General features: G+C 45.0%; 1 protein-coding gene across 5 annotated transcripts in view; it reads right to left on the bottom strand.

The window, feature by feature from the left end:
* LOC147426674 (structural maintenance of chromosomes protein 6B-like) overlaps positions 1-18,805 on the bottom strand; it is a 209,963-nt gene that overhangs the window by 162,880 nt on the left and 28,278 nt on the right. For all 5 annotated transcript variants that reach the window (XR_015186303.1, XR_015186301.1, XR_015186304.1 and 2 more), the window contains exons 2-4: positions 4,746-4,851; positions 4,295-4,428; positions 3,215-3,270 (exon numbers count right to left, since the gene is read on the bottom strand). Coding sequence is in view for 2 of the 5 variants with exons in the window: in XM_086499210.1 (XP_086355336.1) it covers positions 3,215-3,270; positions 4,295-4,428; positions 4,746-4,851 (296 nt within the window). In the remaining 3 variants the exon portion in view is untranslated. The remainder of the gene's footprint in view (positions 1-3,214; positions 3,271-4,294; positions 4,429-4,745; positions 4,852-18,805) is intronic.

The following is an 18,805-nucleotide window of genomic DNA, read 5'->3' as shown; positions in this document are numbered from 1 at the left end:
TGCTCCTAAGAGATACTGGAGCCACCACCAGACAGGAATCAGAACTCTAACAAACCTATCACTGACTCACTAGGAAATCAGATCCCCTCTTGGTGCTACACAACTTTGCCTTTACCTTCATCTTTTTCTTTGACTTCAAAGTCAACGGATCTATTCCATTGCCAATAAAGTGTATTCATTGGCTACACTACAGTCATGTGCTCTGAATAGCAAGGATTGTCGGAACAGATGAGTAAATGCCCCGTGAGATATTAGACTTCGTCCTGTTGTTTCTATTTTGAGCATCGGTAAGATCGGACCTACTTTAGGCTCCGCTTTATCATCACCCTCATCACCTGCTTCCTCTTCATGTGCCGAATCCTCTTCCTTGACTTACTACTCTTCTTCCTCGACTTTCACTTCCTCTTCCACATATTCATACACTTCCTTAGAAGTATGAGGTGATGCCGCATCCATAATCAATTGTTGAAAAGTAAGGGTTAGACTCTCTGTTGAAGTAAAATCAATTGGTTTCTTTGATACCATTGTTATTAGCAAGTCACTGACAAGGCGGCGAAACAAATACCACCACCACGAGCAGAATTGAAACAGTAAGTACTTGGACTTGAAGGCTAACTGATAATTGGAGACAATACACAAGGGATAGAGTTCCCTACTTAGATGCAAGGGGTGACTGCCGCAAGGGGGCCCTAAGGTAGGTGTCGTGCCCCTTGCGGTGTTCTTTATTGATTGAGGTTCATAGATACAGTTGCCTGGGAGAGCCAACCTTGCAATTGATGAGGTTGGCTCCCCGGGGCTCATATTTGAAGGCACAGGTGAGCAGTGTCCGTACACTATGGCCTCTCAATCATGCCACAAGCTCAGTTTCAGCCCTTGCTCCTCTCTTCCGGTCCGGTTGGTCATGCCACGTTATCTCTTTGTGACAAATATAACGCTTCAACAAGTCTAATACCACACTCAGCAGTCATCGGAGTGTCGAACGGCTTGCAAAAGTCCAATCCTGCCGAAGATGATCTATAGTCACCATCTAAAGAAAAGAGGAAGCAACCGCAATCCATCATGGCCAAGCAACTGATCCACAAAAAACTTCAAGAAGGTCAGACTAAAGTCTACACCGCACAACTCGACGATGTGCTGCCATAGTCACCCGTAGACCACACAAACCACCATCACATGGTGTCCTGTCAATAAATAGAGTGTCCTCAAAACTGAGAAAGAGAGAGAGAGAGAGAGAGAGAAGAAGAAGAAGAAGATTGTTTTAACGTCGTAGGGAACTATCTCAAAGAGACCTTAAAGAGAGAGAGAGCCCGACTAAGCAGTCAGCCCGTAACCATCATCCAAGCAAGATTGAGCAGCCTCCGCTAAAGTCGTCCTTTGAGAAGATACATGGCCAATTTCTCGCTGGCATGTTTCTTCTTCCAATGCGCAAGCATTCTTGACATGGTATTTGAACATAACAATACCAGGACGCTTCACGGACAGTATCCCCACGCAATAGATGACTTTCCTGACGCATACAGACACTTTGCAAAACCTGGCGAGAATCTGCAGCACGCTGAATTCTATGTTTTCTGCCCTGAAAATGCGCCAAATCACCTGTACAACGGTCCCCTTGCGTCCTCGGACCTCCTAGAGGTATTAGGGAACGTTTAGGGCCGAAACCCTAAACCTACAAAAATACACAGCAGGCTGTATTTCCCTGTTTTGGGCTCCATTTCGCGAACCGGTCGCATCCATAGCAAGTCCTCGAGCTCGCACACCTATAGGGCTACTTGCCCTTTGAATCGAATGAAATTTCTCACGTGAAACCTCTCCGAATTCACCTGTACCTACGGGGGATTAGCAACTAGCTAATCCAGTACCTGTGCAAGAGGCTCTTGCCTCGGCAATCGCGCATGAACCCACACAACTGTACATAAGTCAAATGAAGAGCCCTCTTGTGGGGCATCACATAACTGCACGGAGGGGAGAGAGAGAGCAGTGAATGTTGTGCAAGGCTTCAGTTCTTGCACTTCACGTACATAGATGGTAGGCAAGCACACAGTAGCTTTGGTACCTGCAACAATTCACCGTACGGCTGAAAAATGCAGCCCACGTTTTGTTTTAATGCTTCTCTCTCTCTTAAGTTGGAAAATGCCCAAAAATGTGCCAAGTGGAGCTCATGCATTAATTCCCCGCTTTGGACCTTCTGGTCTTAAAATATCTCAATCGGTTGCTTAGTTGCCTTAACGGCAAAGTAATGAAATGTTCCTCTTGTCATTCCGGAGCTAATGACGCGAACAGATTTCATGGCTAACAATAGCAGTTCCCTAAATTTTAAGAGATGCTTCCATTGGACTCTCATTGATCATCTGACCATCTTTCACCACTGGGACCACATCCAAAAATGCAATGCAACCCAGTTCTCGGGTGATTTTCCTTTGGTGATCCCACCTTGGCATCGTGCCTTTATTGAGTTCACTTCTTAGTATCCACCAACTTGCTAAGTGCGACGGGGGGACCTACATGATCTTGAACTGAGCCTAGACATCCTTTCACTATACAAGTTCCAGTGCCGACCAACTTCCCGTCTGCAAGTGAAACTACCGTTCACATTGGCCATACAATGTCCGACCATTTGCAACTTCAAAAAGAGGGTCTCAAAAATAAAACAAAAATCATTGGAAAGAAACCAACATCTAAGGTTAGCAATTGCCACGTCCTCGTGACATGATTATTAGTTGCCATGTCCTCGTGACAGTATCAGAGATCGAGGCTCATGGATCCTCGGTGTTCTGGCCACGAGGAGGTTGTGGAGGAGAAGAGGTAGCAGAGGATAGAGTACAGAGGGAGTGCGCATGTGCGCAGCCCTAGCGCCCAGGAAGCTATTTGTGTAACCAGCATTATGTCGCTCAGCATTTTATGACATTCGGCGTGTCTTATGATTTCTCCCTACTTTTTTGTTTTTTGAACGACATGCTGCTAGCGTTTCTTTCTTTTAAGGCTAAGTTCTTTAGCCCTCTAGGTCTCCAATTCTTAAACCCCTTTATGGATGGTTCCCATGGAGCTTCGGCATCAGACGGAGTGAGCAATGAACAGGAAATTTGCTGCTCCAAGCTCATAATTTTGGCTATAAATTTCCATGTTAGAAGATGCGCGAGGGATCCAACAAGGACCGTTTCCAACATAAGAGAATGAGTACCTTTGCTCAAAAAAAAGCAAAAAAAGTTCTTACATTGAAGTGGTCAACAAGCTCTTGCAAGTCCTCCTTTCTATTGGAAACCTTCTTTCCTAAAGAACAGAAACACAAGCGTTAAATTGACAAAATCTGCATTACGAAAATGGCATGCAGAGCAATACTTGTTCATAACCGCATTATTTCTGACCTTGGTGTGGTATGTCTACTTTCATGAAACGCAACCAAACCATAAAAATTTTAAAATGTATAGTGTACTTACCCTCAAGTAAAAGGGTTTCCTTCTACAAAAATTACCTTGCCTCAAGGTAATACTTGAGAAGATACAAGGAAAAAAGAAATGCCAAGGAAAATTCCATAAGACTACATCTTAAGTAATTTTGCACTCATTTAGATACGTAGAAAAACAACCAGACCACTATTTTGTATAAAAATATCGATTTGTGAAACTGGTATAAAAGGGATGACAGGAGAAACATAAAAGGACATAAGTAAAATTGATGTGTTTCCTATACATTAATTTTCTTCTCGGAGCATACAAAATCTCCACAGTTACACAAAATTTCGCACAAGGGCAAATGAAACACCAGATATAAAACAACAAGGGACCATACAGTGTTGCAACAAGCTGATGCCTCCTCTAATCAGAATTCACATCCTTCCCTCACAACATGGCAATTGCTTGTTAAGTACAGGATTGAGCAAATGAATGTATGGCTCCCTTGGCTGTTGGATGTCCCATTCTCCAAAAGGTGCACTTTGTCCAAAGCCTCTAACCTTAGAAACAGTGAAAGACTCTTTGCCACTGCCACCATAGCCTCTTCAGAAAGAACTCTTTATCACTCTATTAATAATAAGCACAATACTTGGAAGCTTGGATTGCTAGATTGGGATCAAAACTCTTGAAAGCTTAGACACGCCTGTAAAGAAAAGCTAGAACCGGATTCTCTTTCAGAAATCTCTAAGCAAACACCTTTGCAAACCATCAATGTCCCCTCCCTCCACGACAAACCCCACATTTCATGCTACATTCGTCAATGCTGGCCATACCAAAAATGAAAAGATGAATCCAAATTATAAGCTGAACTACTAGATAGAGAATTTAGAAGTAGCACTTGCCATGTGAATCCTTCAGTACCGTAGTGTTTCCAGACTCAGTAATCCTGCGCTCAATCACAATTTTCCCTCCATAATCATCAAACTTGAAGGCATCAACACCTTGATTTGTCATCTCTACCACCACAAGTGCATGGCTGTTCAACGCATATATTGTAATCACAAGAATATCAGTACACAGATTAAACTAAAATATATATTAATGCAAAAGATCATGTTCAAGAAGCTGTCGAGTATAATCTGTGTCTTTATGCACGATGTAATAGCACAAAAAAAAAAATTTGCAAGACTTTGTAGCAAAGCTCGAAGATTGAAATTGTTGTAAATGAAAAACGGACAGTATAACTTTTGTGTTGGGTGAATAATTTGATAGCTGCAACAATCCTCACCCAATTTACTTTCCGAGAACAATAAGGTTTTTCTGATATCTAAAACTCTGAAAAGAAATATATACCTGCAACCATTTTTTATGAAATCTTTCAACGAAGTAGCTCGTTGTGTGCCCCTGGCCTTGATCCCAAATGCTACACAAAGGGCTGTCAATATAGCACTTTTACCACCTGTCAATCAGATACACAATTTAAAAAAGAAAGTAAACCAGCCAGCAGTGTATGTTTTAAGTGAAGAAGCAATTGTAACAACTGAGAATAAACTTTTATTCGAAATAAATTTCCTTCTTCATGATTCTTTCTTCGCGACAAAGAGTCTACGAAGCAGCATGTACCTCAAAGACCTTTCTGGAATGGGCTAATTCATTATTTGCACAAGAAACAGTCTATAGGAGTAGCATCATAGACAATATCTGGATTCTGTCTTAAACGAATACCGTAAGAAACCCAGGAAAATCCATATGTAAATACTATCCATGTAGACAGAGTCGGTCTTTGATGTAAAAGCCGCCATAACCGCCCAAGCCGAACGTTGCGCAGCACCATCACCATGGCCAGGAGAGCTCCACAGAGCCTCTCTTTCTCCCACTTGATACGCCAACTAGGTGGTGCACTCAAGGCTATATAGTGCCACTTCCACAGTCCAGAATCCACATTTGGGATAACCCACGAGCCACGTGGCATGGCCTGGTGTGCTCACCCCTTGAACTCCCTCAAAATGTCATATGTGACCTAAAAAAGAACTGTTTCTCCCCACTACTTCAGGGTCCTGCCATTGGATGCTTATGGGCCCAATCTCTGAGCCGCAAAGTGCCACCACAACCTCACCTTGCCGACCTCAATCCCCTCAAAGTCTTGCTGCGCTTTGACTTTGCCATGCCCACCGATCGAGGCCGCCAAAAACGGAAGAGCTTATCTGTAACCGCTCCTCAAGCAACTGCCCCAAACTTCGATCAGCCATAACTTGGCGCTCAAAACTCAGAATGGAGAGTTGTCACTTCCTATTGACCCCATACATCACACCCTACCTTCTCAAACTCTGTCGAGGCCCAAAAACCGCCAGATGGCACGCCTGCAACCAAGTTGGCACACATCAAGCAACTGCCCCAAACTTCGATCAGCCATAACTTGGCGCTCAAAACTCAGAATGGAGAGTTGTCACTTCCTATTGACCCCATACATCACACCCTACCTTCTCAAACTCTGTCGAGGCCCAAAAACCGCCAGATGGCACGCCTGCAACCAAGTTGGCACACATCCGGCCCTCGGAAAATCTTCAACTCGCCATATCTTGCACTCTAGAGCTCCAATTGACAATCGGGAAAGATCGGCATGCTCCACAACTTGAGTACTTCACATCTATTTGCTCACATCAGCTTTGGCCACGTGTCCCCACTTGCGCCATCCGTCAGGGATCTGCAAACCATTCCAGCTTTGAAATGCTATATCTTTCACAGATGGGCTTCGTTTGAGGGGCTCGTATAGCACTTAGAACACCACATTCTTGGGAATATTCCCATCACTTCGCACACTTGGACCTGACATTCCCATAGGCCCCTTTTCTGGAGCCGTCTTGGCCTATAGAAGCTCCTTAAACATACATTTCCACTCCTCTTTGCCTGCCTAGGTCTTTTGTGCCTGCTTTAACACTCGGTCCTGCACCTCTATACACCCCTCCGAATCTCTAGAAAGTATATCCGAGGCATCTCTGATTCTAGTATCTCGTGACTCTAGAAAATGGTCCAAAACCCTCTCTGAATAGACAGTGAAAGCGGCCTCGTATCTCATAGTATACTAGGCAGTGACATATGTAATGTAGCTCTTGTCTCGGGCTCTATCTAACACACCTGACAAATCCTGGACTCAACGGGTACTCCTCTAAATCTGCCTGTCTCGATCTCTAGCTGATGTGAGGATGTGCGAATTTGAGCAATAGCACATCGTATCCCGTGGGATAGATGAGTATCCATGTATCTAGGTCTCGTAACAAAACCATCCTCCGTGAGCTAGAGAAGATGCTCTATAGAAAGCCATCTTTGTACCCAACTCATGTGTAGGTTGTAACCATGTCCTCTTCGTATCCAACTGAATCAAGTCCTATCTGATGAGCTTGGTAATCTCTGCCCTAGTGAGGGAGATGGAGGGTGCATCCAAAGAGTACTGAAATGGGGGTAGCCGATCCATACTAAAGCCATGTAACTGAAACCAAGATGCCATCTCTGCATACCAACATGATCTATCTCCCTGCATTGCCAAATGTCGCGAAGACTCTAGTGCTAATCAAGCATATATGGCTCTAGGGAGAGCCTAGGTGCTATGCATAAATGAAACTGATAGAGTAAGTGTCTCAACTACCAATGGAGGTGTAGCGAGCTCCGCCCTAACAATGTCGTGTGGTATTGAGGCCTTGGCCCTAATCATCCGAGAAATCATAGACACCAAGGGCCTCTCCATACATCTCCATCCATCAGTACTGGCAGCTCTGCCATGATGATGAACTAAGGGGCCCCATATCTCCACTCCGTACAGCATAGCCGAAGTGACCAAAGTGTCAAAGAGCCAAAGCTTTGTCCGAGGTTCCTGGAGCTGAACCTGCAAACATATCCTCTCAAGTCTCTCCAATGCTGCATAGGCTCTGGTGAGTCTCGTATCTGCAGCACTAGGCAGCGAAAGATAATCCATGATTGTCTATGTGTAGTAGTACTCATGAGCACCTCTCTCTATAATCTGATCCTCGTCTCTCTACACTCCTCATCATACCGACTGTTCTGAGACATGCTCCCAGATCGTCTCCGTGTAGGCTAGCTGTAGGGATATGCCTCTGATGCTGCATCATGGAGTGTCTCTCTCAAAATCTGGGTGAGCTCATCTAGTGGCCGTCTTGGCTCCTAAGTGCATAGCTGCCTGTATATCTCATCAGTGTACATGGGATCCGTCTCCCTCGTGAAGGTATACCGATTATGTGTGGAGACATCTCCCAATGGAGTTGTGTTGAACTAGAACAATAGAGTGAAAGACAAGATAGCATGATCGACTGCTACCCCAACTGGCCTAGTTCCCACAATGAAATCTTGAAAGGAAGGAATGAGTCATGGCGGAGCGATAACATATACTAGCACCATGCCGATGTGGAAAGCATGTAAAACCACCTACTGCAAGGAATCTCTATAGGCCATTCAAAATGGCCAATCCATGTGCAGTCCTCATATCAATCAAGTGTCTATCATACTCAGTGTGCTCCTCATCCTATGATAATCTAGACAGGCCCATTTCTGTAATATCAAGCTCCCACATCAACTCCTCTGAGGTATCATAGAATACTGTCTGGTGATGGGCAATCCTAGCATTAAAATTCCCCAAGATAATAATGTCACCATCCCTGGAAAACTCCCATATATCATCATCCAAAATAGAGAAGGGAGACTGTCCTCTAGGTGATGCATATACTGACGTACTACGAGAAAAATAGCAAATAGCAATGTAGAGGTATCTACCTGTCTCTGCCTTCAATCTCACCCACATGGCACATATACCTAGCATGCTCATCCCTTCGAGCTATATGTATCAGAGGTTGTAGCTCCTCCGAATAAGACTGCCACTCCTCCTGAACCTCGTCCTCTGTGCTCTAATCGAGTCTCTTGTCTGCAAGCTGTCTCCCATCTGTATCCGCTCACATGTGGCATGGACTGCCTCTGGACCTGATGCGTCTCAGAGTAGAAAATGATGTCCCTCCCTGTGAAACTATCCTCAAAGGCCCCTACATCAAGGCACAAAGATCCATTACAATTCCATGTAGCCACTCTCAGTGTGCTCCCACAAGTCTCGCGCCGTCATGCGGGGCGCCTCTCCAGAATGACCACTCATCTATCCCTATGGAAGGCCACTTTCCCCTTCTCTCGAGTTGTTATTATCTCGGGAATAACTTCTTCCATATGAGCAAGTTGTGATAGTGTAGGTCATCTCCAAGGAATATGCCCATTTTCTTTAGTGGAGGATGCTTCTTGAAGAAGTTCTTTGTCTTCTTCCCTACTCTCGGTGCCTTTGTATGAGTAGCCTCACTACCCATCATGCGGAGAAGTTCTTTGACTTCCCCTTCCACATCATCTCGGTCTTTAGACCGGTTACTATTACATGCAAAGCTCTAGTCTTCCTTCGCTGCTCTTCTTCTAAAGTCATGTTGATGATTGTAGGAGTGGGGATAGATGTGGTTTCTTTCCCTTCCCCTTTCTTAGCGACTTCTATCTATTTCTCGGCCTCATTCGCCTTCTTCTATGTCTTCGTGATCACATTCACCCACGAAAACGTCTTTACCACCTTCTATTTCTCTTCCTCTTTGATCATCCATACTTGTTCCTTGATGACCTTGATTTCCTCTATCGCCGAGGGTTGGAATTCACCTTCCTCTAGTCCACTGCTTGCTCTATCATCAAGCTCTTGCTTGAGGGCTGAGACCTCTTCTTTGAGTGCTTGTGAATCCGCCTTAAGTGCTTGTATCTCTGCGTGCAGGTCCTCTTTCTCCTTCTTCCATTGCGCGCCTTTGTTAAGGAACATTTGAAGAAGGATGGCCTTCTCCTTCCACCATCCTTCCATCACTGCTTTCCATTCCTTCATCTCCCTTTCCACTTGTGCTATTCGCTTGTTTGTAAGCATGAAGGTTGCTTTCGTACGGGACTTGCAAACTAGTGAAGCACTCATGACCTCCATCATAACAGTCGTGAAGAAACCAACGATACTTGCTCTTTGATCTCCTTGCGCTATACTGCAATAGCTTCCAACTGAGAAACCCAACGATTTGGCTCTGTAGCGTTTCTGAACTGCTACTAAGCCTTAGCGTCAAAAAATTTAACGCTCTTTGCTACCTGCAAATGACCCCAAAGCGTTGCTGAAAATAACGTATCTGGAGAGCGAGTGTCGATTCAGACTGTGTAGCGCTTTTTGATGCTGCCAACGTTGAGAAAATATATCTCCATGCTTTGCTTCTAGGTCTGTAGCGCAACCTGTTGGAGATGCTTGCACTCAGTTTTGTAGAGCATCCAACGAGAGAGAGAGAGAGAGAGAGAGAGAGAGAGAGAGAGAGAGAGAGAGAGAGAGAGAGAGAGTAGCAAAACCCAGATCTACTGCAGCAGCAAAACCCTAAAAACCAACAACCCTAATCTGTGGCAAATCAGCAAAACCCTAAAAACCAAGCGAGACCCTGATCTACAGCAGATCAGAAAAACCCTAAGCTACAAGCAAAACCCTACTGCGCGCGCGCACGCGCGCGCACACACACACACACACAGGAGAGAGAGAGAGAGAGAGAGAGAGAGAGAGAGAGAGAGAGAGAGAGAGAGAGAGAGAAATGTAATGAAACGTAATATTAACGTCTTCAAAAGGCCCAAATGACCTATGAGACCAAAAGGTTACATGTGGTGAATCTAATACCAAGTCTCGGTACAAAAGTACAAAGAACTGAAAAGAAAATAGTGGGTACGGGTGGGGTGGAAGCTGATACAAAGGAAATAGAAAGTACAAAGGGTGGGCTGATACAATGCAATGAAGCTCTCTAACAGTCGAGCCATCGTATACATATACATCACTATCCGTGGACGGCTCCTATATCGCGCCAATATAGTATGGATCCTCTATCGCAATCTGAGTCGATATCGAGAGGGTCCCCCTCATCCGTGGGCGACGGGACCGCCCCAACTCTATCGCCCGATCAAGTAGTATGCCTTTGGTGCCTTTGGTGTTGTTACACTATGAAGGTTGCTCGAACTCCTCTGTCTATGATTGAAAGAAATCTGTAATCTTCCACTGTTGCTAGATCTCTCATTGTGCCCCTCTTCAAGAGGTCCTCTGTGTTTGCAAATCTCCAATTAGTATAATCCGAGGCATTACTGATCCTGGTATCTCATGACTCTAGAAAGTGGCCCAAAACCCTCTCTGAATAGACGATGAAAGCGGCCTCGTATCTCATAGTAATGTAGCTCTCTCTCTAGCTCTAGAGAGAGAGAGAGAGAGAGAGAGAGAGAGAGACCCTAAAAACCAGCCACAATCCTAATCTATGGCAAATCAGTGAAACCCTAATAACCCAGAGAGAGAGAGAGAGAGAGAGAGAGAGAGAGAGAGAGAGAGAGAGAGAAATGAAATGAAATGATATATTAACGTCTAAAAAAGGCCAAAATGACCTATGAGACTAACTGATTACAATGATGAGTCTAGTACCAAGTCTGGGTACAAACAAAGAAAACTACAAACAAAGAAAACTACAAACAAGGAAACTGATAGGAGTGCTACCGACTCCTATGGGTGGCTGGTAGGCTGATTAATGGTATCATGCCATAAAGGTACAAAGTGGGGATAAATGTCACCATGATACAATATAACAGTAGCATGAAGCCTATCATGATCGACACTCTCGGTGTCGTGCTAGAATCCTGTGGATTCTCTGCCGCAATCTCCGCCGGTGCTGCGTGGCTCCCCTCCTCATCAGTCGCGGTCGTCTCGATCTCCCTAACTCTATAGCTCGATCAATGAGAGTACCGCTGGTGTGTGTATGGGTGGGAACCGAGCTCTGTGATGGTGGTGTCCCCTCTGCCTCTGTGGTACTCAGACTGAAGAAATCTGAGATGCGTCTCTGGGACTATCTCTGTCTTTGCCCACTCAATAGAACGTCTCTATGTCTCTATTTCTCAAGTAGGAATAATCCGAGACATCTTTGATCCTGATATCTCATGACTCTATCTAGCGAGTCAAAACCATCTCTGAATAAACAATGAAAGCGTCCCCGTATCTCATAGTAGACTGTGCAGCGACATATGTAGTGAAACTCTGTCTCTGGCTCTGCATGGCATAACTCACATATCCTACTGTCTGCTGGTATGCCTCTGAATCTACCTGTCTCAATCCCAAGCTGGTGTGAAGATGTGCGAATCTGGCCTATAGCACATCGTAAGATAGATGTGTGTCCATGTAACTGGGCCGTATGACAAATCCGTATGTTGTGAGATCGAGAAGATGCTCTCTATAGAAAACCCTCTTCGTACCCAACTCCCATGCTGGCTCTATCCATGTCCTCTTGCTATCAAGCTGGATAAGATCCTGCCGAATGAGTCTAGTAATCTCCATCCGTGTAAGAGCCAAAGATGGTGCATCAAGAGAATACTGGAAAGGGGGCAGCTTGTCCATGCTGAAACCATGCCTCTGAAACCATGAGCTCATCTGTGCAGAGGGAGAGAAATGAAATGTTATATTAACGTCTTCAAAAGGCCAAAGTGACCTATGAGACCAGAAAGTTACAATGTGGTGGATCTGATACAAAGTCAGACTAACAAGATGACAAAATGAAAAAATGACAAAATAAAATACTATGGAATCCTAAACTGCTAGGTGTGAACTAAGCAGCTTGCTGGGATAGCTAGATCACAAGAGATCTAGCATCAGTCGTTGGCGGATCTCATCAATCTCCTTCATAGTCAGTAGTTTGACCGAGCGTCGTGCATGTCGGGCCAAAGTGATCCGAAACCTCTGATGCAGCCTCCCTCGATGCTGTGTAGTCCTCCGCAGTCATGGCGACGACCTCTATTGTGGTAGTAGCTCCTCCGGGTGTCCAGTGGCAGCTCTAAAGAAGTCTATGATCCGTCTCTGAGACTGGCTAGCCTCTCCTCTCATCAAGCTCTCTCTGTGTCTACGCAGCTCGAGCAAAAACAAACCCAAGCATCTCTGATCCTCGTCTCGCATGACTCTGGAGAGTGGTCCAAAGCCCTCTCTGAACAAGCAATGGAAGCGGGGCCTCGTATCTCGTAGTAGACGGGGCAGTGGCTTGTGTAGTGCAACTCTGTCTCAGGCTCGATGTCACACAGGGGGCATGTCCTGGCTAGTCTCTGCAACATCCAACTCTCTCAGCATCTCCTGTGAAGTATCATAAAATACTCTCTGATGATGGGCGATCCTAGCATTGAAATCCACTAGAATGATGATGTCACCATCTCTAGAGAACTCCCGTATGTCATCATCCAAAATAGAGAAGGGGGACTATCCTCTAGGTTGTGCATAAATTGACATACTCGAGGGGAAGTAGCAAAGAGCAATGTAAAGATATCTGTCTGTCTCTGCTCTCAATCTCACCCACATGTACCTAGCTTCCTCATCCCTACGGGCTATATGTATCAATGGCTGCAACTCTTCCCTGAATAACATTGCCACTCCTCCTGAGCCCCGCCCTCTGTGCTCTAGTCGTGTCTTCTGTCTACAAGCTGTCTCCCATCTATATCCACTAATGTTAGGCATAGACTGCCTAGGGGCCTGATGTGTTTCAGAGTAGAAGACGATGTCTCTTCCCGTAAAACTATCCTAAAAAGCACCCACATCAAGGAGCATAGATCCATTACAATTCTAGGTGGCAACTTTGAATGTGGTCCCATAGGTCTTGCACCGTCATGTGGAGTGTCGCTCTACAATCACCACCCGACCATCTCTGTAGAGGGCCGTCTTTCCCTTCTCCCTTACCGCTTGAATCTCTCGCCTATGCGCAAGCTCTGTGAGAGTGAGGTCATCTCCAAGGAATATTGTTAGGTGCAGCGGAATGAATGTTTGCGCTTTGCTCAAGATGAGTGCTCCGAACTGTGCTCAAGGTTCCTTTTGTTCTTATGGTAGGTAGAGCCTTCCGTTCTTAATGAGAGAGTGCTATGATCACAAACAAAGTGGACATTGTGCGTGCAAGTGTATGAGACTGAGAGATAGAGAGAGAAGAGAATACAACACCAGAGACGTAAAACCCTCCTCCGAAGGAAACACTCTCGTCGGTGAGAGTGGTCTACTTATGATTGCACAATCTGGTACAATGGGAATGCATGTGACTAATGCAAGTCTAGGCTATGTCGGCGATGACGACGGGGACGACGAGGCCGACACTAGGGCTCAAATCTGCAATCTTTTATTTGCTGTCCAAAAACGCTATGGGCTGGAATTTGCTACAAATCAAAAACGCTGAAGTTGGGGCTGATCTCTGCTGCTGAAAACGCTGATTTGGCAGTTGGAAACGCTGATTTACTGCTGCGTTTTTATGCTGAAAAACATTGTTTTGGACTGCTGCATTTTGGCTGAAAACGCTAAGGTATCGCTGGCGATGGGGGATCTGGAACTGCTAGGTGACTGCTGCTATTGCCGATGGTGTGTCTGCTGAAAAACGCCAAGGCATGGTGATGAAAAACGCTAGTGGTTCTACTTGGGGTGGAATCGCCTAGGTTGGCGAGTCTTGCTTGAGAAGTTGCTTGTTGAGCGGTGGAGCTCCTGCTACCTCTTCTGCCATTTAGTGCTAGTCTAAGTTTGCTTATATACAAACTTACTCAATTTGCCCTACCTACTTTCCAACAAAAGTCACTTAAAAATAATAAGTGAAAAATGTCAAAAATAGGTAAAATAGGCTAAATGCACTGGAAAATTCCCCTGAAGGGTTCTGATGGGAATGCTTATGATCATGCTGTGTGCAACCAGAGGATATGCATCTACACTAAGTGACTGGGCATGCACGGTCTACGAATAGACTCACAAAAGTGCCAAATCACTTCTAATCTAGACTGACTGGACTGATTGAACCCTGATCATGTTGTAGCTTGTCCACGGACACATAGGGTTGGATGTGTCGCGTGACATCCCCTCCTGTTCAAAGTGAGGTACTGGTACCGAACTGTATGGCGTCGAGGGAGATCGCCAATAGCATCAGGAATCCTGGAAGGGACTCTTCGCCGGCCCACTCTGATGTGTGGGTCGTGCGGTACTTGAACTTCATAAAGGTCTGCAACGCTTGTTTCTTTGGGCCGCGCCGAAAGCGACACAAAGTATTTTGTGGCTTCTTCGATGCTTCAACTTCGTCGAGTGTCATGCTTCTTTCTTCTTCAAGAATCTCCATGGCTGAAAATTCCCGAAACCACTTCCAACACAAAACCTGAACATACCTATTCCATGTAAAGTGAGTGGAAAGAATCTTGTCTTCCTCAAAGACTATGCATGCAATGTAGATGAACAATTAGACGGAGTGCCAAACCGTTCACTACACACACGCAAACAATGAGATCGAATCTTGTCTTTCTGATCTAAATCAATCAACTGTGGCAATTCATAACAGAAATGCCCATGCTTGGTGCTCATACTTTCATGTGCTCGTTCTACGAATGTGTCATGCCAAGGAAGAGACATGGAATGTGACTTCCTTACATACATACTTTTCAGCTTTTCATAAACAATCCGCATACATTCGTGCTCATTCATGAGCGAAACTAGCTCAACGTACAATATGTCATGCCTAGGAAAAGGGATCACATAAAGACGCTGACTAAAATACAAGAAACGATCACGAATGAAACACTCATACAATGCGTGCGTATCAATCATGCGAACACATAATACTTCCTGTGAGGGTTCTTTGGACCTAGGCTCCAGAGCCAAGATCGCTTCTTCCTGAGGGGGTTCTTTGCACCTAGGCTCGAGAGCGAAGATCGGTTCTTCCTGAGGGGGTTCTTTGGACCTAGGCTCGAGAGCCAAGATCGATCCTTCGTGATTGAGCGAATCTGCAACGAGGTTAACTTTGCTAGAAAAAGTATCAACTAACACATCATCCTTGTGAACAATCACATCATCTTCATGCAACTCATCATGCTTGTGAGAAATCACATCTTGATCATGCAAATCATCATGCTTGTCATTGTCGTCCAAATCATCATGCTCATCATTATCATTCAAATCATCATGCGTATCACCATGCAAATTCTGTGAGTCTTGCTTTGGAGAAGTAGAGACTGAGAGAGTCCTTTTCCTGATTCTGTTGCATCTATGCCTGAACTTGAGAAAAGAGTCGCAACATCTCTTGCATTCTTGCTTTGTTCTCGCGATCAAAGCTTGCTTGACTTTCTTTTTCTTCCAAGTCGTACTGACGCTCTATGGCTGCCATTTCTTCTTCGTAGTCACGATCGATGGCTTCCATTTCTTCCTCGTAGGCCTTTCTATCTGCTTCTCTTGCTTCGCCTTCGAACTTGTTGTCCATAAACAACTGCGTCAACTCCTTCATAGGAGTTAGTGCAATCCTTGACGTAGATGGGGAAGGGGGAGGGTCGAAAAAACGTCCTGATGGGGAAAATTCTTCTTCGCCTCTCTCATGCTCATCACCTCCAAGCGAAGTATCCATTCCGCTTCGAGTGATGACCATCCACTGAAGTCTTGGGTTCTTGTGGGTTCTTGTGGTCTTGGGTTCTTAAGTTCACAAGGAACTTGGGTTCTTGGGGGTCTTGGTTCTTGGGTTCTTGCGGGTCTTGAGGTTCTTCTTTCGCTTGCAATCTGTGTTAGAGAAGGATCTTCTCTTCACCCGAGTTCTGCTCTTTTCCACGGGCGCACCCCTTGGCGGCCTTGCGCTCACACCAAGGTTGCTTTTCCCACCTCACGTCAATTGGCCGGCCGCTAAGTGCACAATCCGCTCTCAATGAGTGGAAAGAGGCACAAGGGGAGACTGGACAAGCCCTTCTTTCCTGAGATTCTTGTCACTCTTCAAAAACACGATTAGGAATCGACACGCCCAAGCGAACTTGGGTTCGTGCGATCTCAACAAGTAAAAAAATTCTTGTGATTTTTGTGATTCTTTCCTTGAGTGATACAGAACACTGCCAAAGCTCTGATACCAATGTAAGGTGCAGCGGAATGAATGTTTGCGCTTTGCTCAAGATGAGTGCTCCGAACTGTGCTCAAGGTTCCTTTTGTTCTTATGGTAGGTAGAGCCTTCCGTTCTTAATGAGAGAGTGCTATGATCACAAAAAAAGTGAATGGACATTGTGGGTGCAAGTGTATGAGACTGAGAGATAGAGAGAGAAGAGAATACGACACCAGAGACCTTGTAAAACCCTCCTCCGAAGGCCCCACTCTCGTCGGCGAGAGTGGTCTACTTATGATTGCACAATCTGGTACAATGGGAATGCATGTGACTGATGCAAGTCTAGGCTATGTCGGCGATGACAACGGGGACGACGAGGCCGACACTAGGGCTGAAATCTGCAATCTTTTATCTACTGTCCAAAAACGCTGTACGCTGGAATCTGCTGCAAATCAAAAATGCTGAAGTTGGGGCTGATCTCTGCTGCTGAAAACGCTGATCTGGCAGTTGGAAAACACCAATTTACTGCTGCGTTTTTATGCTGAAAAACGTTGTTTTGGACTGCTACGTTTTGGCTGAAAACGCTAAGGTATTGTTGGCGATGGGGGATCTGGAACTGCTAGGTGACTGCTGCTTATGCCAAAGGTGTCTGCTGAAAAACGCCAAGGCATGGTGATGAAAAACGCTAGTGGTCCTGCTTGGGGTGGAATCGCCTAGGTTGGGGAGTCTTGCTTGAGATGTTGCCTGTTGAGCGATGGAGCTCTGGCTACCTCTTCTGCCATTTAGTGCTAGTCTAGGTTTGCTTATATACAAACTTACTCAATTTGCCCTACCTACTTTCCAACAAAAGTCACTTAAAAATAATAAGTGAAAAATGTCAAAAATAGGTAAAATAGGCTAAATGCACTGAAAATTTCCCCTAAAGGATTCTGATGGATTCTGATGGGAATGCTTATGATCATGCTGTGTGCAACCAAAGGATATGCATCTACACTAAGTGATTGGGCATGCACGGTCTACGAATAGACTCACAAAAGTGCCAGATCACTTCTAATCTAGACTGCCTGGACTGACTCAACCCTGATCATGCGTAGCTTGTCCACGGACACATAAGGTTGGATGTGTCACGTGACAAATATGCCCGTTTTCTTTAGTGTAGGATGCCTCTTCAAGAAGTTCTTCTTTGCCTCCATGGATGGGAAATGTATAATTAAAGCTCTCTCTTTTGAGTGTCTCCCCATTTCCTTGTGTCTTCTTCCCTACCCTCCATGCCTTTGTATGAGTAGCCTCACTACCCATCATGCGGAGAAGTTCTTCGACTTCCCCTTCAATATCATCTCGGTCTTTTAGACCGGTTACTCTTATATGCAAAGCTCTAGTTTTCCTTCGTTGCTCGTCATGTTGTTGATTGTAGGAGTGGGGACAGATGTGGTTTCTTTCCCTTTCCCTTCATAGAGACTTCTATCCATTTCTCGGCCTCATCCGCCTTCTTCTATGTCTTCGTGATCACATCCATCCACGAAGGCGTCTTTACCACATTCTGTTTCTCCTCCTCTTTGGTCATCCGTACCTGCTCCTTGATGACCTTGATTACCTCTATCACCGAGGGCTGGAATTCCCCTTCCTCTAGTCCACTGCTTGCTCTATCAGCAAGCTCTCGCTTGAGGGTTGAGACCTCTTCTGAGTGCTTTTGAATCCGCCTTAAGTGCTTGTAGCTCTGCGTGCAAGTCCTCTTTCTCCTTCTTCCATTGCGCGCCTTCATTGAGAAACATTTGAAGAAGGTTTGCCTTCTCTTTCCACCATCCCTCCGTATCTGCTTTCCATTCTTTCATCTCCCTTTCCATTTGTGTTATCCGCTTGTTTGTAAGCACGAAGGTTGCCTTCGTATGGGGCTTACACACTGGCGAAGCGCTCATGACCTCCATCAAAAACACGATCTGCACTTCTACAACAGAGGCAAACCCACAATATCCACATTATGCATACATCCATGTCCCGCATAATGCATACATATGTTTTTCTCATATCAATCATACATTTTCTGGACTTTTGATTTTCCTTTCCTTCGAATTTCTGTCAATGTTGTTCTGTAATTCCCTGCAGGTCTGCAACTTGTGAGAATTCTGAATTCTAAAAATTCTGAAAATGTATTTTTTGTATTTTGTAAATTTGCAGGTTTGAAAAAATCTGCACGTCTGAAGCTGAATTTCTGAGCTCTGAATTGCGATCAAAATCTATAAAACTCTGAGTTTTGTTTTTTGCAAATTTCTGAGCTCTGAATTTCTGAACGTAGTGCAGCTTCAATCGACGCAAATGATTTTAGACCTTGAGACCTTAATGATATACTATAATGAAAAGCTGAGAGAGAGAGAGAGAGAGAGAGAGAGAGAGAGAGAGGTGAAGCCTGCAACTCAATAACTATCACAAGACGGGCACCACGTGCCAATAGAATAAAACAGACTGAACAAACTTTTAGCACTTCAATAACAACTGAACTTAAAGAGA

This window comes from Adiantum capillus-veneris, chromosome 24 (assembly GCF_014529385.1).
Source record: "Adiantum capillus-veneris isolate H3 chromosome 24, ASM1452938v2, whole genome shotgun sequence".
Classification (NCBI taxonomy): Eukaryota; Viridiplantae; Streptophyta; class Polypodiopsida; order Polypodiales; family Pteridaceae; genus Adiantum; species Adiantum capillus-veneris.
This window is presented reverse-complemented; position numbering and strand designations above follow the sequence as displayed.